This window comes from Pipistrellus kuhlii, unplaced genomic scaffold (assembly GCF_014108245.1).
Source record: "Pipistrellus kuhlii isolate mPipKuh1 unplaced genomic scaffold, mPipKuh1.p scaffold_m20_p_11, whole genome shotgun sequence".
In the NCBI taxonomy this organism is placed as follows: domain Eukaryota; kingdom Metazoa; phylum Chordata; class Mammalia; order Chiroptera; family Vespertilionidae; genus Pipistrellus; species Pipistrellus kuhlii.
The window spans coordinates 15,857,765-15,877,077 of NW_023425416.1; the positions used below are offsets into that span (position 1 = coordinate 15,857,765).

At 39.3% G+C, this 19,313-nt stretch overlaps 1 protein-coding gene across 9 annotated transcripts in view; it reads left to right on the top strand.

Annotated features, from left to right (window-relative positions):
* Positions 1 to 19,313, top strand: part of SFMBT1 (Scm like with four mbt domains 1) — an 82,922-nt gene that overhangs the window by 61,646 nt on the left and 1,963 nt on the right. For 6 of the 9 annotated variants that reach the window (XM_045579057.1, XM_045579060.1, XM_045579058.1 and 3 more), the window contains 10 exons: positions 2,061 to 2,143; positions 6,901 to 7,027; positions 8,039 to 8,152; positions 10,618 to 10,660; positions 12,111 to 12,181; positions 14,782 to 14,921; positions 15,721 to 15,830; positions 16,547 to 16,722; positions 18,003 to 18,181; positions 18,331 to 18,576. In XM_045579057.1, coding sequence (XP_045435013.1) covers positions 2,061 to 2,143; positions 6,901 to 7,027; positions 8,039 to 8,152; positions 10,618 to 10,660; positions 12,111 to 12,181; positions 14,782 to 14,921; positions 15,721 to 15,830; positions 16,547 to 16,722; positions 18,003 to 18,181; positions 18,331 to 18,576 — 1,289 coding nt within the window. The remainder of the gene's footprint in view (positions 1 to 2,060; positions 2,144 to 6,900; positions 7,028 to 8,038; positions 8,153 to 10,617; positions 10,661 to 12,110; positions 12,182 to 14,781; positions 14,922 to 15,720; positions 15,831 to 16,546; positions 16,723 to 18,002; positions 18,182 to 18,330; positions 18,577 to 19,313) is intronic. The other 3 variants (XM_036430874.2, XM_036430872.2, XM_036430877.2) reach the window with 1 other exon arrangement.

Genomic DNA, 19,313 nt, shown 5'->3' on the forward strand with positions numbered 1-19,313 from the left:
TAGAGCCAAAACCGGTTTGGCTCAATGGATAGAGCGTCGGCTTGGGGACTGAAAGGTCCCGGGTTCGATTCCGGTCAAGGGCATGTACCTTGGTTGCGGGCATGTCCCCAGTAGGGGGTGTGCAGGAGGCAGCTGATCGATGACTCTCTCTCATCGATGTTTCTAACTCTCTATCTCTCTCCCTTCCTCTCTGTACAAAATCAATAAAATATATTTAAAAAAAAAAAAAAAAGAGTAGGACATAGAGGGGCTGTAGATAGGAAAGTAGCAGCTCATGTTCTGGTGTTTGCAGCTTCGCAAAATATAATCTTCGACCCTTTAATCAAAACTTATAAATATGACTTTGTTGAGCTTGAATGAAATTTTTAATATTTTTTTAACTTGGAATATTTGGAAGTGTCAGACATTTCTCTGACTTTTCTATGAGCAAATGAGATTGGTTGGCAGACTCTGCATCTTTTTTTAGTAGACTTCTGGTGAAGTCAGCTAAATGCTGACTGCTGGGGCCTGGGGATGGGAGTGCCCTGCATATGAGGAGCCATGAACTCAGAACTTTTGCCTTCCATTCAGTTTTCTTTCATCCAGCAAACGTTTATGTAATGTTTGCTATGAACCAGCATTGGGCTTGTCTCTAGGGGGTACAACACATTTCCTTCAAGGAGCAAGAGGGAGGACAGTAACAGAGCCTCCCAGGTCCCCCTTTGTCGGTGGACAGAGGGAGAGTCTGCCTGGTGGGGATGGGGTGAGGGCTCATCTGCAAGAGCAAGTTCTTGTTTTTCAGGAAGGCTGTGTGCATCCCAAGTTCTTTTCCTGCCTGCTGACTCTGGTGAAAAGGAAAACCCATGATGAAAGCTATTGGAGCTTTCAGCATTGTTCTAGACAACTCAGCTGTCTTTGTAAATAGAAGGAAGTAGTGGAATATCTCATTGAAAATGGCAGATAATTTACTGAGGAATTGAAGTGGAGGCAGAGGTAGAACATGATACCAATCTCAGTTGGGCAGAAGAGGTGATTGCAGGGCTGTATGGCTGTAGGACTGGCACAGTCATGAGTGGCTTGCTTTGTAACTGTGAGATACAAGCTCTGCAGAGCCAAGAGACCGCAGACACAGCACACGCAGCCCAGCTCCTTGCACACAGATGCGGACACTTCTACTCGGAACCTGATAGATTTAAGTGGAGAGTTAAGTTCAATTTTTTTTCAAAAATCATGACTCTTGTTATAAGAGCATTGAAATTCTGTAAGGCATGAATCATAGTCACGAGTATCATCTTCGTAGGAGCTAAGATATGTTTAAGGAAATAGCTTTATGAAAGAAAAAGTCTTCACTGATTAAGTAGTACTGCTGTCTCTTCTTTAGAGCCTGAGTCATAATAGGATTTATAAGATGAGATTTATTGGTAGAAATCAAATCCAATTATAACTGTCTTAATTTTTTTTGTAAATTGCCAGTAATTAATCATATAAAATATTGCTAAAATAAATGACTAGTTTGAAATTGAAAGTTTAAAAACTTATCCAAAGAATTGTATTGGGATCTAGTTTGACCACATTTGTTCTGTTTTATAAAATTAACAATGCTTGGGTTTATAAGGTGTTTTATCCCCGTCTCTAGAATGATCAGAATCCCCAAATTAGCAAAATTAAAAGTTGTGGGTGCATATTTGGCAGAGCAATAAAGTCAGGCATGCTTTTGTGATTGAATCATTGTTTTTGTTTGTTTATTTTTAATTATTATTTAAAGTATTACATATGTCTCTTTTTCTCCCCATCATCCCTCTCCCCGGCCACGCCCACCCCCCAGGATATGCCCCCACTGCCCCAGTGTCCATGTCTATTGGTTATGCTTATATGCGTGCATACAAGCCCTTTGGTTGATCTCTTTCCTCCCCATCCCTTCCCCTTCCTTTCCTCTGAGGTTTGACAGTCTGTTCAATGCTTCTCTGTCTCTGGATCTATTTTTGTTCATCAGTTTATGTTGTTCATTATATTCCACAAATGAGTGAGATCATGTGATATTTATCTTCTCTGATTGACATTGTTCTCTTGTCTCTACCTAGGCTACCCTGGCCAGGACTTTGATTGGGCCGACTACCTCAAACAGTGTGGTGCTGAAGCTGCTCCCCAGAGGTGCTTCCCTGAGGTGAGAACCCCGGACCCGACCTCTCCACCCCTCGCAGCCACTGCTTCCTGTGCTGTTTATGATGAGAACTCTGAGGTCAGCCCTCTCACTCAACCTGAATAAGCATCTTGTTGATTGTAATCAAATGGTCCAAGGAAAAATCCATTCACTGCAGAAGCTAATTTGTTAATTTAATTATTTAAAGTTTATCAGTTTTATTTTCTATTAACGAAAATGTGAATTTAAAACTGTAGTTCATAATGATTTTTGACAGTTCAATAAAATGAAAAAATATTAAGTGGGAAAAATTATTGAACTTATTTAAAACTACTCTATCAAAATAATTATGTTATTAACATAATAATAAATAATTTATTTATCAAAATAAAACCATGCACATGGTTTACAAAGCCAAACAGCAGTAAAAAGCTTAGAACATAAAACAACAGTTCTTGCCCTAACCAGTTTGGCTCAGTGGCTAGAGTATTGGCCTGCGGACTGAAGGGTCCCAGGTTCAATTCCGGTCAAGGGCATGTACCTTGGTTTCAGGCACATTCCCAGTAGGGGGTGTGCAGGAGGCAACTGATCATTGTTTCTAACTTTATCCCTCTCCCTTTCTGTTTGTAAAAAAAAAATCAATAAATTATATATATTTTTAAAAATAAGGAAAAAACCCCACACAATAGTTCTCTGTCCTGACTCTTTCCAATATCCCTTCCCACAGCAATCACTTCTACTCTTCTTACTGTTGTTCTGATAGTTACCTTCTCATTTCCAAAATAACATGCTATTTTTTGAATTATTCATTTTAAACATGTCTATTGGTTCTACATTATGATAAATGAACATTCAACTATTTTATATCACCTTTCTTCTCTGTCTTATCCCCACCTCTTCTTTCTATTAAATTTATGTTATAATTTTTGGTTCATTTGAATTGTTTATATTATTATGTGCATTCCGATATTATTCATAGCTTAGAACTGCAATATTTTATGATTGGTTCCTTCTTTAATTGTCTTGTTTTTCATAGCTTAATTTTCTTTGTTTTTTTTGCTAGTTTTTCCCACACCTTCCAGTAGCCTGTCATAACTATTTCCACAAAGGCAATCACATTAAGAAATCTGTCATTCCCCTACTTTATGAAACAATTTATTTGAGAGATAGGAAAGACATGAATAATATATGCAGATGTTCCCTTATCTGACTCTGTCAGACAGATAATTAGTGGGTTAATTGAAAGTCAGATAAATCAGGGAACCATTTTTTGATGAAGCAGTCTTTTAATTTAAGATGTATAAATATGCATTCATTTGTTTATCTTTTGGTAAAGCTTTTCCTTTGAGTATGGATTGTCAACAAGTGTTCCCTCGAGTCTTTTCTTGCAAGAACTACACCTAACATAAACTCTGGTTTTCAGTAAATTGACAACTTTGTTACTTTGAAACAATTTGAATGTAAAATTCTTATACAACCAGACAGTTTTGCAGGTGTCTGAAGTTCTGCCGTTAGCACATATTGCTTTGGCTCCTCCCACCTGGTAAATGGGCCCTGAGTGAGGTGATGATTGTACAGAACACAAGCACCATTTTCCCCCCCACCCCTCCACCCCCCACCCCCAGTGCCTGGGTCATAGTTCCATGTTTGGAGCCAAATACTCACATAGCTCCCTGTGCTATTTTCCAGAGTCTCCTTGGTCCAGGTAGACCTGTGTATTTTCTTTCTAGTTAAAGGGTTTGTTGTTGCTTTAGGGTAGAGGGGTTAAAATATAATACGTTCTCTAGCTGCGTTTTCTTTTTCTCATATACGTGGCCACTCTGACACCCTCATGTAGGAAATATAGTGGCATAGTCTTATCTAGTATTTTTCTTAGAGATATCCCTCTTAGCAGCCTCCATTCTCTCTCCCTGGATGGATTGCTCTCTAGGCTTGCAGTGTAGTTTTAACCCTGGAAACTGCCCTTCAGTGCCCCCCAAGGAATTGACCCTCCCCTTTCTGTTCTGTGTAGCTTGTGGCCTCCTCTTTTTTGGTGTACTCCCTTGTTTTGATGGAGCCTGTCTCTCAGTAGCTTCCTGAAATGTGGTGTAAGGGAGGTAAATTTTGGTAGGCTTTGCATGTTTGAAAATGTCTTCATTCTGCTAATTTGATTGATTGTTTGGCTCAATGTGGAATTTTGAGTCAGAAGTTATTTTACTTAAGAGTTTTGAAAATATTACTTAGTTGTTTTCTATCTTCCAGTGTTGCTCTCTCTACCTTAGAGGCAAGTTGAAAGCCATTCATTTTCTTGATCTTTCAGAGAGGACCTGCCTTTTACTTCCTCCTGGAAGGTTATAGAATCTCTCACCACGTTTCACAGTGATGAGCTATGGGTGGCCTCTCTTCATTCACATGCTGGCTTTTCAGTGAGCACCTTCTCTCTGGACATTCTTACCTCTCTATGGGGCGGTTCTCTTGAATTTCTTCTTTGGTTTCCTTCCATTTCTCTATTTTCTTTTTCTAGGATTTTTGAATTTGTATGTTGAGGTTCTGGATGAGATCTCTGCTTTCTTGTTTTCTATTTCTTAGTCTTTTTTGCTTTGCTTGCTGCAAGATTTCCTAACCTTTATCTTTCAACTTTTCTTTTCATTATTAATTAATTTTGAGAGAGAGGGAGAGAGAGAGAGAGAGATAAACATTGATTTGATGTGCCCTGACCAGAGATCAAACCTGAAAACTTGGTGTTATCGGGTCGATGTTCTAACCAACTGAGTGACCTGGTCAGGGCTTTCAGACCTTCTTTTGAGTTTTCAATTTTTAATATCATAGTTTTGATATCCAGAACTATTTCTGTTCTGAATATTTGGTTTTAATAGCATATTATTCTTGTTTTAAGGATGCAATAGTTTTTTTTGTTTGTTTGTTTTTGTTTTTTAATTTACTGATTTCAAAGAGGAAGGGAGAGAGAAACAGCAGTGATGAGAGAGAATCATAGATTGGCTGCCTGCCACATGCCCTCTACTGGGGATCGAACTTGCAAACCAGGCATGTGCCCTGACGTGGAATCGAACTGTGACCTTCTTGTTCATAGTTCAGTGCTTAACCAGGGAGCCACATGGGATGGGTGCGATAGTTTTTCTTGTCAGAGGATGTTAATTATCCTTTCCTTTTGGGAAGTTTTCTTCTCACTTAATCTGTTTTTTTCCAAATTGCTTGCTTTATTTGTCTTGGTCTCTAGCTTCCATATCTTTAAATGTCTTGTAATTCTTGGTTGGTTGCTTATATTTAAGAATGGGAGACTAAAAGAAAAAGCTGACTGGGAGCTCTGAGTGTGTTGGTGGGGCTTGTTAACCTTGAACTTCCCTATAGGGTGGGTCTGGCTGGTCATTTGTTGGGGACACCTAATCCATATTTTTATGTGTTTCTTCTTGGGCTTATCATGTTACCATAAGAAGTCCCTTCTAGGCCTTTGCCTGGAGAGTAGAGGCAAGGGCTGAGTCTCTCACATTCCATTTGCAAATCCTGTTTTGGGCACTGCATGCATTCCTTCTACAGTTCCCGTGTCCTCCCGTGTGCTCAGGGTATCGTGCGTTACCGTCTCTGGAGGGTACATTTCATCTCACGTAGGGGAGGGGAAGGGACAGTTGTCCTGAGCTGTGGAGTGGAGGAGCTGATGGCATGACCTGAAGTTCAATAAATCTTTTTGTTTTACCTATTTCTCTTCCAACACTAATTGCCCCCTACCTGCTTCTGCCAATTTTTAGCCTTCTTCACTGTCAGCTTAGATTTACTCTTCTTTAATCTGCTGAGTTAGTTCTAGATCCTATTCTGAATTTTACCTTATAGAATGTTGTCTCCTTTCCTGTTTATCCTAGCAGGTTTATATCTTAAAAAAACACATAACAAAACTCCTTGATTTTAGTGAGTTGTCAAAAGAAAGATAAAACAATCAAATACAGTTCAGTTTTTTATTTTGACTCAGAAGCTGCACATTTTTACGACATACATTTGAAATGACCCTTTCCCTTTATTCATGAGCATTATTCATCCTTACTGCCTTTTATGATACACATAGTGGTAGGAACCAGACAGATTATTGTATGATGGGGACCTTTATGGGAGGATCAGCAAACCAATAGTGGTGGGAAGCCATTTGATTCAGGCACAGAGCCTTAGGTATTTTATTTTATGGAAACATCATACTAACACAGTGAGATAGGTGTTCTCAATTTCATCTGACATAAGAGGAAACTGAGTCAAAAGAAGTTATGTATAATAATTGAGCAAGATCACAAAGCAAGCAGTAATGCAGGTATATCTGACTTAAGAGACTGCCTTTAACAGTGTTTTTCAACCTTTTTTGGGCAAAGGCACACTTGTTTCATGAAAAAAATCACAAGGAACACCACCATTAGAAAATGTTAAAAAATTTAACTCTGTGCCTATATTGACTATATATAAAGTAATTCTCTTGAATAGGAATCAAATAAACACAAAGAAAGTATTTTATAATTACTTTATTATGAAATATTAAGTAAACAAAATAGTGAAAAATTATAAAATTCTTGTCTTGTCTGCACCTACGGCACACCAGGCAACATCTCGCGGCACACTAGTGTGCCGCGGAACAGCGGTTGAAAAACGCTGGCCTATAACACCAAAAAGAAAGACTTTTTCCTGTTACTTATCTTCCAAGCAAAATAGACTTATAGCCTTAAAGTATTACTTTAGGATTAACTCTCATAGGTCTCTGAGATTAGCTCATGAATTAATATTTAGTATGTTTTGGACTTACTTTCTAGTCAGTTTCTGAGCACGAGTTTAAGGAGCACATGAAGCTGGAGGCGGTGAACCCCCTGCTCCCCGAGGAAGTGTGTGTGGCCACCGTCAGTGCCGTGCGCGGCTCCTACCTGTGGCTCCAGCTGGAGGGTGAGTGCCAGAGCCCCGAGAAGCCTCTGGGGCCACTCTTCTCCGCCTTTTCTGTCACCCCTATAAGGTGGTTTATTAAACTTAATCCATTAGCTAAAGAGGATTCTTGTTCAGAGACTTCTAATTTATAATGTGTGATCCTAAGGTAAGAATTTCTTTCCTTGTTCTTGACTTTCAAATTTTAAGAAATGAATGTAAATAAAAAGCCTTTATTACAGTGTCCCTTGTTTTCTTGAAGGGGAAAGAATAAGTCAAATATCATATACTATTCTTATTTGACCAAATCATATGGGCACATGCATTAACAACTGGTTCATTCAAGAGATGATACTTGGGCTGTCCCCATCCATTAGAACCAAAAAATATGTAAAATAAAAGAGATCTATTATACTAGAAGTACTAATAGCCAACAGTTGGACAGATTTGTATAATAGATAGAAGCACAGGGCACGTACTCAGCTCTGCAGTTACTGTGAATGGCCTGGGTTTCGTTTTTATTCAGCTGCCACATAGACTCAGTACTTTCTGTTTTCAGTTTGTAGAATTGGCATTTGGTACAGATATCAAGGACAGTATTGAATATAAACTTTGTTTTTTTAACCCCAGCTGAGCTCACCTAACGTCACTTCCTGATTCGAATTCACTGATCTGCCTTTGGTTTGTCCCATGTGCCACAACTGATGTTGAATAGAATTGTCACTTTTGCCATTTTCCAATTATTTCTTGGAGTTGACTGATACTATCTGTCAGCCGTCTGAATGATACTGCTGGTAGTTTCAGTTGCTTATTTGCTATTCTCTAACTAAGGGTCACCTATATATTCACCAACCATTTAGGTCTTTATGTACCTATGCATGAGATTAACTTTTTTTCCTTAATGTTTGTCACATGTGAAAAAGGAATTTAAGAGTCTTTGTGTCTGTATACATAGTAGAGCATTGATTGTCTAGAAAGGGGTTTATGAAAAAGGTTATTCAGTGGCCTAAACAATTTTTTTTTAAATCTAAACAGGTTCTAAGAAGCCTATACCTGAATGTATAGTGAGTGTGGAATCCATGGATATATTTCCTTTGGGCTGGTGTGAAACCAACGGCCATCCCCTCAGCACTCCTCGTCGAGTACGAGGTACCTGTCTTTCTGGGCCAGAGGATTGGTTGTTAAATAAACTGTTGAGTGGCTGCTACCAGTTAGGATGAATCTGGACATTTCAGAGAAAAACAAAATGATATTCTGGTTATTTGTTCCTGTATAGGGAATTGTTTATTGTAACAGACATTTATCATCAGACTGTTTCTGTAGGTCAGGAATCTAGGCACAACTTAGCGGGTCTTGCGGGTCCGTCTCACAGCTGCAACCCAGGTGCCAGCAGGGCTGCCTTCACCGCAGGCCCGACTCGGGGAGGACCTGCTCCCAAATTGACACGGAGTGTTGGCAGGAACTCATTTCCTTGTGGACTATTGGACCAAGGACCTCCGTTTCTTTCTTTTTTTCTTTTTTCTTTTTTTTTTTAACGTATTTTATTGACTTTTTACAGAGAGGAAGAGAGAGGGATAGAGTTAGAAACATTGATGAGAGAGAATCAGCTGCCTCTTGCACACCGCCTACTGGGGATGTGCCCGCAACCAAGTATATGTCCTTGACTGGAATCAAACCTGGGACCTTTCAGTCCGCAGGCCAATGCTCTATCCACTGAGCCAAACCGGTTTCGGCAGGGCCTCCATTTCTTGCTGGCTGTTGGTGGGAGGCTTTCCTCAGTTTCTTGCCATGTGGCCCATTTTCTAGGGGAGCTCACAGTGTGGCAGTAGGGTGTGATCAGCCAACAAGTGAGAGAGCAAGAGAAGTTGAGCAAGATGGAAGCCAGAGTATTTCTGTAACCTGATGCTAAAGTGACCCACTCCCCACCCCCTTTTAAAACAGCTTTATTGAGATACCATTTGTATTTGTATAACATAAAATTTGCTCTTTTAAAGTATACACGTCCTCAAATAACATGGTTTGTTCAACATCATTTCATTACAGAATTGATGAGATGCCATAAGAACTTAACTCTTGTTCATATCAGTTAACCTGTGGAGAAATTAGTTTTGCTGTATGTCATTTTGCTTGAAGTCATAGAATCTATTAAAGATGTTAAGTGAGGACTTATTGTATACAGTTCAGTGGTTTTTAGTATATTCACAGAGTTTTGCCAGTCATCACAGTCAATCTGAGAACATTTCATCATCTCAAAAGAAAACCACACACCTTAGCAATCACCTCTTTGCCTCCTGCCCTGCAGCCTTAGCCCACACTAATCTAACTCCCATCTCAATAGATTTGCCTGTTCTGTACAGTTCCTGTGAATGAAATTGTACACTCTTTGGTCTTTTGTGACTGCTTCTTTTACTATAATGTTTTCAGAGTTTATTCATGTTTTAGTATGTATTAATCCTTCGTTTGTTTATATATTTCTGAATAATATTCCATTGTTGTACCACATTTTGTTAATCCTTGCATCAGTTGATAGATATTTGGATTATTTTCATTCTTTGAGCTATTATGAATAATGAACATTTTGTACAGTTTTTTATGTGGACTTAGGTTTTCATTTCACTTGAGAATAGCACTCTGTGTGTAACACTGACAGGCTGTTTTCCAAAGCAGCTGCACAATTTACATTTACAGCAACAGTGAGGGTTCCACTCTTCATATTCTCCCAACACGTATTTTCTGCAGGTGTTTGTTTGCTATTTATAATAGCCATCCTGGTAGGTGTGGGATGGCATCTTAACTGTGGTCTCGATTTGCCTTACCCTAATGACTAGTTATGTGGAGCATTTTCTCATGTGCTTATTAGTCATTAGTGTATCTTCTTTGGATAAATGTCTGTTCAAATCATTTGGCCATTTTTTTTTATTGTTGAGTTGTAGGATTTTGTTACATATTCTAGATATTCTTTATCAGAAATATTACTTGCAAATATCTTTTCCCATTCTGCGGGTTGCCTTTACTTCTCTTGATAGTTCCTTTGGTGCACAAAACTTCTTAATTTTGATGTAGTGCAACTTATTTTTTCTTTTGCTGCCTGTGCTTCTACGGCCATAACCAAGAAATCACTGCCAAATCTAATGACATGAATATTTCCCTCTGTGTTTTCTTCTAAGAGTGTTATAGTTTTACCTCTGAAGTTTAGGTCTTTGATCCAGGTAGAGTTACTTTTTATATGTGGTGTAAGGTAGAGGTCCAACTTCATTAATGTGGATATTCAGTTCTCCCAGCAGCACTGGTTGAAAAGACTAATTTCTATACTGTGTGCGTTGGCACACTTGTCAAAACTAGTTTTTATTTTGAATATCTATTCCTGCTTTAAAAATATTCATGGGAGTTGATTGTCCCAGGGAACCTTGAAAATATTATTTTTGGTCTTTGTTTAAAGACCCAGAAACTGTGCTTTAGTCTAGATATTTAGACATATCAGCACTTATTTATACTACTTGCTAGTTATATGTACATATAGGATTCAAATATGCTGTGTTATGTTAATACATATGTAACTTTCCCTCTGTCTTTTACTTTTTCTTGACTTACACATTATTGTTTTCTTCTTACAGTACACAAACAAAGGAAAATTGCCGTGGTTCAGCCTGAAAAACAGTAAGTAACATAACAGTATGTTCGAACAGTTGATATTAGGAAGTTAGAATTTCTAGAAAAATAAATAATTAAGAGTATATCTCCTCACGTGTTAATTTCTCAGATGGAAGCATAATCCTTTAATTCAGCCTTTGATAGTTTACATACTTTTCCTTACAGTTTATATATTTCCTAAAATGGCATTATATACAGAAGGGTAAAATCCACTCTCAAGATGTTCCCCAAATTGAGTTTTCTTTGGCTTTGAGAGCTGGGAGGCATTTGAGTAAGAGAGAAAATAGAGTCTCCATGCTGGGATTTATTAAGGAAGAGCAAAAATGGTAAAGTAGGGCGTGATTTGTGAAACACTGGAGCTAGAAGACAGTCGAAAGGGAAAGGTATATGAAAGAGTGCCTTTGTGTCCCGTCAGGAGGTTCTCTGTAGCACATCTGCCTACGCAGCTTCAGAGAAGCGGCTGGTCAGTGTTGCCTTAAAAATACAAGGGTTTTGTGTGTACACGTGTTGTTCTTAAACATTGGGTTTTCGATTTTGTATTAGTTTGCTCAGGGCACCCTAACAAAATGCCACAGACTGGGTGGCTTAGACAAATTTACTTCTCACAGTTCTGCAGTCTGAGGAGCCCGAGATCAATTTGGTTCCTGGTCAGGGCTCTCTTCCTCGCTGGCAGACTCTCACGGTGTCTTCACATGGAAAGGATGGAGAGGAAAGGAGATCTTTGTTTCTTCCTCTTCGTATAAGGCAACCAATCCTATTGGATTAAAGCCCGACCCTTTTACCTCCTAAAAACCCTACCTCCAAATACAGTCACATTGAGGATTAAGTCTGTGGCATGGATTTTAAAGAGACACAATTCTGGTTATAGCAAATTCTGTATAATTTACATCTGCTTTTGTGGCTATGCGAGTAATAAAGCTGACACTAGAAGTAGGAAGGCCATGGAGTTCTAATCTAGTAGTGATAGCAGTGACAAAAATCTGGCCTTGGATTTTTCTTTCCTTGACTTAGTTATCGAGACTGATCCAAAGTTTTAGTCAGGAAGTATTCTAAGAAGATAAATTAGTCTTTTCAGTGATTGCTGCAAATACAGTAATTCTCATTTTTAATAATATAATTTGTCTTTAATTTTTAAACTGATGGAAGAAAACAGACTCTATATTAAAAATGTTTCTGTTCTTTGACAATTAAAAACAACAAATAGTCTACTTGCATTTTTAGAATCCCAGAAGGAATTCTATGATTGCTGCTAATACGAATGGAAGTTTGTCTGAACGTGCAGTATCCTCTGCCTGTAGACTGTTGGCCCCCTAGGCTGTGTACAGTCTCCAAGGAAGCACCTTTTGTTACAGACTTTGCAATCTGCCACCTTTGCTTTCTCTTAGATTTGAAGGAAACTAACCCTCACACTTTACTGATGTTACTGATTATCTTACCATTTTGTTGTGTTTTCTTGACTCAGAATGCCATCCTCGCGGACTGTCCATGAGGGCCTGAAGAGTCGGGAGCTGAACTCCACAGACTCTGGTATGAGCTAGCGCATGCAGTCATAGGGAAAGAGGACCTTTCTGTTCTTTAATGGACTCTCTCTAAAAATAAACAATACATTTGGTTTATGCAATGTAGCTTCAGAGGGGTCTCTTAATTGTGATTTTTGTCTTAAGATATACTTATTAACAATGATCTTTAAGCTGACATCTTTGTTCATTTACAGTGTCTACAGAATTAAGACATTATTATCTCCCACATGACCACAGTCAAGTTTGGGTTTTGTGATAGGTCAGTTTACCTTGGGAAAGGAGCCTTAAGACTGATCACTTACTGGGTGCCAAGGGCTCCGGAGGTCAATATTATTATCCCTGAGTTTAGATAAAGAAACAGGCTTGCCCTGATTGGTTTGGCTCAGTGGACAGAGCACCGGGCTGTGGACTGAAAGATCCCGGATTCAGTTCCAGTCAGGGGCATGTACCTTGGTTGCAGGCATGATCCCCAGTAGGGGGCGTGCAGGAGGCAGCGGATTGATGTTTCTAACTATCCTTCTCCCTTCCTCTCTGTAAAAAGTAAATAAAATAAAAAAGAAACAGGCTTTCCAGGCAGTGCTCTTTCTTAAGTGGGGTGTTTGCAAGATGAGTGTTTATTGTTCTTTAAATCCTTGTATGATATGCACAGTCTTTATATATATATATATATATATATATATATATATATGTATATTTTTTATTTTTATTTTTTTTTTCTTCCACAATTTAAAAAGCACTGGCAAAACAGGTTGTCCAGAGGCAATACCTGACCAATGAGACAAGGCTCTTTTTATTTTATTTTTTAATTTTATTTATTTATTTATTTATTAATATGTTTTATTAATTTTGTACAGAGAGGGAGGGAGAGATAGAGAGTTAGAAACATCGATGAGACAGAATCATCGATCAGCCGCCTCTTGCACACCCCCCACTGGGGATATGCCCGCAACCAAGGTACATGCCCTTGACCGGAATCGAACCCGGGACCCTTCAGTCCCCAAGACAAGGCTCTTTTTAGAGGCCAGCAATCTCCCTGGACTACTCCTGCCTCCCCCAGTGCTTGCTGTGTTACACTCAGCATCTTGGCTGTGGTAGTTAGTAAATGCCTAGAAAAGAAAAGAAACAAAGGCTTGGAGAGATCATACAGTTTGAGTAGAAGGGTCAGAAATGGAACTCAGATCTTTCTCAAGTTCAAAACCTGTATTTTTTTGGTCTCTTCTACCCACTGCCTTTCATTGTATCATTTATACGAAAGAGGATCAGGGCTGTGTAACTCATTCTTGATGTATTACTATGCCTACGGAAACTACAGAATTAAGACATTAATATCTCTCACATGACAGTAGTCAAGTTTGGGGTTTGTGCTAGGTCAGGTTACATTGGAAAAGGAGTTTGAAGGAGTTTTATTGGGGAGTACTTTTGGGAACAACTCCTTGGAGGGGTAGAGGAAGCAGGACTGGGCAGAGGGAGAAGTTGAGCAACATTCAGAATAACAGAATTCCAGTCCCTCAGGGAGCCTTGGCACTGCTATTGTCACTCAGACTCGTCCCTAATTGAAGCAGTTCCTGGAAATACGCTGCTGCTCCCTCTCCACCTCACGAAGGCTGGGGTCTTCGGCAGGGTGGCTCTCCTAGTGAGGGAGGCCTAGACTGAGGGAGGGTAATTCCAGGATAGACTTCAGCCCAGAGCCATAAACTGTCAACATTCCCAGCAGCAGGGAGTGTAAGTGCCTTAATCCTGAAAGGACGGATCTGGGTGGTAGAGTTCACATGCAGAAGTGGACACCAACACACTGACCCGTGTGCCAGTACTGCATTCTTAGTAGCATTATGTCCTGCAGGTCCTGTCGACAGTGGGCAGTGCACACACATCTCCTTTCCTTAACGTTGGCTAACAGCATCAGTCAGAAAAACTTCTCGCTGTTTGATATAAAATGAAGATGTTTTAGTGTCTGAGTTTTTTTCATTCCATTGCTGAATTGCCAATCACTATGAGGGGATTTTTGAAAAATACTATATTGAAGTTCAGTATTCATGTACAAAAAATGGTTATAGAGAGAGGTCTCTAGGCCCAGATATACCCTACAGTACTGAAAGAATTAGAGATGTGACCGCAGTGTACTTTCAGCCCTCTGAGAAATCCCAGAAATGGGAGGACACCCATGTCATAAAGGCTGCCATTATAGTAGTTTGGTGCTTTTAAGGGGATGGGCTGGGGTTCTGGATAGTATTCACCATCACCCCCTGGAGATATTCCAGAGTTCATTATTGAATAGTTGGTTGTTAGGAATCATCATGGGTTCTGGAAGAAATCTTCCACTTCCTTGACTGATAGAAGTATAAGGTTTTAAAACGGTGTCACTAACCCAGGAGTTAATCTGCATGTAATTTAGGATGTTGTCTGATTTTAGCCATGATAAGGTCTATAAGAGAGTTGTTGTATTTTAAGGGCACTCTCAGATAACATGTTAAACATCAAAATATATAATTTCTAATATTACATAATGGTATAAAATGCTTGTTTTTCCCACAGTAACCCAACTTTGAAAATAGGGGTTGGAAAATGACTGTTCTGAATATTTGTGTGTTTTTTCTTTTCATTTCCCAGTTATGATTAATGGAAAATATTGCTGTCCAAAGATATACTTCAACCACCGTTGTTTCTCAGGGCCATATCTTAATAAAGGACGAATCGCTGAGCTGCCTCAGTGTGTGGGACCTGGAAACTGTGTGTTGGTCCTCAGAGAGGTAAGGTTCTGGCCTAGAGCAAAGAGCTTGGAAACTTCACAGCAGTTTCATAAGTGCATTCGTGGGAAGATCTCTCTGCATGCCATGGAAATGACAACTCTTAGGTTTTATCATAAGTGATTAACTTTTCTCGTGTTGGACAGTGATGGGCATGAGATTATCTCTGCCCCCCGGGACCTCCACCTAAGCGGTTAGTCACACAGCAGGCTCACCTCTGTCAATATAAAAAGTCTCTGTCAGAGCACACAGGGGAACTGGGCAGGAGTCTGTGTGAGAATAGTCAGTCTGTGACCGAGCGGCTTTGTGGCATTAATCCGAGAGCGTGATACAGCTGTGCGCCCGCTGGACTTGCAGAGCTTCCTGCCTGGATGCCACAATGCCAGTAACAGATGTGAGAGCACCGAACTGTTCAGCCACGGGGGGCAATGGCAAGGCTGGGTTGGGAGGCTGGCACTCGGCCTGAATCTGCCACCCACATGAAGGCTCCATGTCCACAAAGGGTCCCAAAGAAATCCAGTTTTCTAAGTATTGTGACTAGGAATGGATTTAGAAGCACATGCTAGAGTAATTTTAAATCATGGTTCCATTCTTTCTGACTGTAACTTTTTAAATATTTAAGAGAATCTGATTACTTTCTTATTTGCAATGTTGATCAGCTGTCATATCTTCAGTATTACTATTTTGTTAACTAATGTGACTAGAATTAATGTCATAATTGACATGCTAAGGGGTAGCAAGGCTCTCATGGTCTGCTTTTCTCCTTCCCAACCCATATGTCTGCTTTGAAAATGGAGCACAGGTCCTCACCTTACTTATCAATGCAGCTTACAAACCCAGCCGTGTCCTTCGGGAGCTGCAGCTGGACAAAGACTCTGTGTGGCATGGATGTGGGGAAGTCCTCAAAGCCAAGTGAGTAGGCCCCTCTTCCTTTATGTATTCGCACCCTTAGCAGTCACAGAATGAGTTCTCCCAGGCGAACATTAGAGCACCCAGGTTTCCTTGGGCAGTGCTGCTTTGGCTGTTTGTGGTGAAACCCAGGTTTGTTTTCTTATAAGTTTCCATTCTGTCATGGACCAACATATAGGATATGCGAAAAATGAATTATATGAAATTTAAAAACTATAGAATTCAAGAACAGTTTTCATTGTTATTAGATTTTAGAAACATAGAATTTCTTTTTCAAATTACTGTGTAAGTTCATAAACATTTACTCTTGTTTTCTGCCCTGAACTTGTCATGGGTGTATGACAGTAGTCAGGTTTTACTGGGCCTCAGACCACACTCTGAGGATACTGCCTGAGGGTAAAGAAAGACAGTGAAAGTCACTTTTCTTTTGTTAGTGTAGAAGTTACTATTTGAGAACCTTAAACTTAGGAACAGAAAGCAGGACCCTTATTTCACCAATTTAAGTAACAGCTTTTAGTTATCATAGCTTACTAGATTGTAAATGTAAGTATATAATATATAAATCCATATTGTTTTCAGAATCTTAAAATATAAAAGACATAGAATATTCTAACAAGCAGAAATATTCTATATTCTAACAAGCAAATATTAATACCCTTGACTTTTCTCTGGATAATCACTAGCCCAATAAACTTGTGTCTGATGTCTTCCAATGGCAGATACAAAGGAAAGAGTTATCGGGCTACTGTGGAGATAGTGAAGACAGCAGATCGGGTGACTGAATTCTGCCGGCAAACCTGTGTCAAACTGGAATGCTGTCCCAATCTGTTCGGTCCACGGATGGTTCTGGATAAGTGTTCTGAGAATTGCTCTGTACTTACAAAGACCAAATATAGTGAGTCATGTTTTTCAGATTTGTTAGCTATAGCAGCTGACCATGCCTTATATCTTGGAAAATTTTTATTTTGCAGACTCACATATAGGAGAGGTATACAAACTTATCTATGAAGGGCCAGATAATAAATATCTTAGGCTGTGGGTCATGTGATCTTCATTGTGTATTTTTGTTTTATTTTCACGTTTTAAAAAAAGTTCTAAAAAATCTAAAAATCATTTTTAGCTTGAGAGCTATACCAAACAGATCATGTGCTAGATTTGCCAACTTTTATGTCTAACATGTATATAAAGTAGCTATTGAAGATATTAAGATATGTAATTCATTCATACCATCTGCAAGTGTTTATTTTGTGCCTGCTGTGTGCTGCCACTGTGCTAGCACTGGAATATAAGAGTAAAGGGAAAAAGTTTCTGTTCTCATTGAGTTTAAACTTTAATGTGGGAGACAGATAATAAACAGATGAATAAATATAGGGTGGGTAAGCATTGTGGATAAAAATGAAGCAGAGAGGAAGAATTAAACCATGACCTCCTGTTTCATAGGTTGATGTTCAACCACTGAGCATCTTGGTCAGGGAACATGTCCAGGTTGTGGGCTCAATCCCTGGTAGAAGGCATGCAGGAGGCAGCAGTTAAATAATTCTCCCTTCCTCTCTGAGATCAATAAAAATATATATTTTAGATAAGTTAATCATACATCTATTATATGATTCAGCAGTTACTTTCCTAGTTATCTAAGGAAAATGAAAACATGCCCACTAAAACCCGTGCACAGAATGAAAAGCCGGGAAACAGCCAGGTACCCACTAACAGGAGAATAGATACACTGATATAGCCATACAATGGAATGCTATTCATCAATATGAAGGCCTGAACTACTTATACACGCAACAGCAAAGACAAACCTCAAAACATTATGAAAGAAGCCTTGCACAAAATAGTACCTACTGTGTGGTTCTAGAGATGAGACAGGCTGACTTATAGTGATGAAAATCAGAATAATGGTTGCTTCTTGTGAGGGGTGACTCAAAAGGGACCCTAGGAACTTTCTAAGTTGATGGAGATGGTCTGTGGCTTGAAGCGGGAAGTTTTATGCATTTGTTAGTACTAATCAAACTACATCTAAGGTCTCTACAGTTAAGATTATTCCACTTGTACGAAATTTAAACTTTAATCAAATACAGTGGACCTGTTTTCTGCTGGGCTAATAGAATCTCTTGTGGTTTGAGGTGCACAAACATAATGAACTGCTTCATTTTCTTTGTCATTCACATTTAGCACACTATTATGGGAAGAAGAAAAGTAAAAGAATTGGGAGGCCGCCTGGTGGACATAGTAACTTAGCATGTGCCCTGAAAAAAGCCAGTAAGAGGAGAAAGAGGCGGAAAAGTGTTTTTGTTCATAAGAAGAAACGCTCCTCTGCATCTGTTGATAACACCCCGGTGGGCTCTCCTCAGGTATGAGATCTGATTTACCCGTAACTTCCAGAAACTCAGAAAGAGTACCTGGCCTTTCTCGTTGAGATCCCTGCCAGTAGAAGATGGTTTGGTGGCCCCAGCACTGGTTTGTCCAGATTTTCAATGAACCTTCTCTCATTTTCCTCTAGGGAAGTGGGGGTGAAGATGAGGATGACCCCGATGAAGGAGATGACGATTCTCTAAGTGAGGGCAGTACTTCTGAGCAGCAGGACGAGCTACAGGAAGAGTCAGAAATGTCAGAAAAAAAGTCATGTTCTTCTTCTCCCACCCAAAGTGAGATATCCGCCTCACTGCCTGCAGACAGACAAAGGAGGAAACGGGAGCTCCGGTCCTTTTCATTTTCTGATGATGAGAACAAGCCTCCTTCACCAAAGGTGCCCCTTTTTTACAGTGCACACTTCTCGGGCTTCTGTCCAGATATAACTGTTAGTGATGTGGGCATTGCACTCATTTCATTATAGGCTTCAGTTGAATTTCCTGGTTGCTTTTTAAGTGATTCCACATTCAGTTATTTATTTGTGTATCAAGGATTATTTGGAGATTAACTGTTTATTAGGAGGAAGGTCTCAGAGTGGCTGCTTATCTTGAGTAAAAGAATATTTCATTGCTAGCTTATTTGTAGCCTTTTATAATAGTTTGGGGAAAATTTCCTTTTTAATATTTTTCATAAATGGTTTTATAAAAATATAATAGTTTTGTAGAAAGAAATTATCCTTTTGTTCTGATAAAGCTGTCTTATTTAGTATATTTAACATATACATACCTGTATATTATATAACATATACACACTAAAGAATGGCAGTTAAGTTAGTGTTTTAAAACTGGGTTGCTTTTTAAATATATTCTACTAGTAGCCCAGCGCACAAATCCATGCGAGTAGCTCGCTGCCACTTGCCTCAGGGGGTTGCTGGTATCTTTGCAAGTAGTTCTCTGCCCCACCCTCCTGCAGCTCTCCTCTTGTAGTTTGCTGCCCCGCCCTCCTGATGTTTGATCATTACACATCACGGTGTAACAACCATTTATATATCGATAGTACCTCTTTATTATATAGGATGAACAGAAGCAACAAATGATTTCTCAACAATTTAGCTAATACTTCTGTCATTGGAAA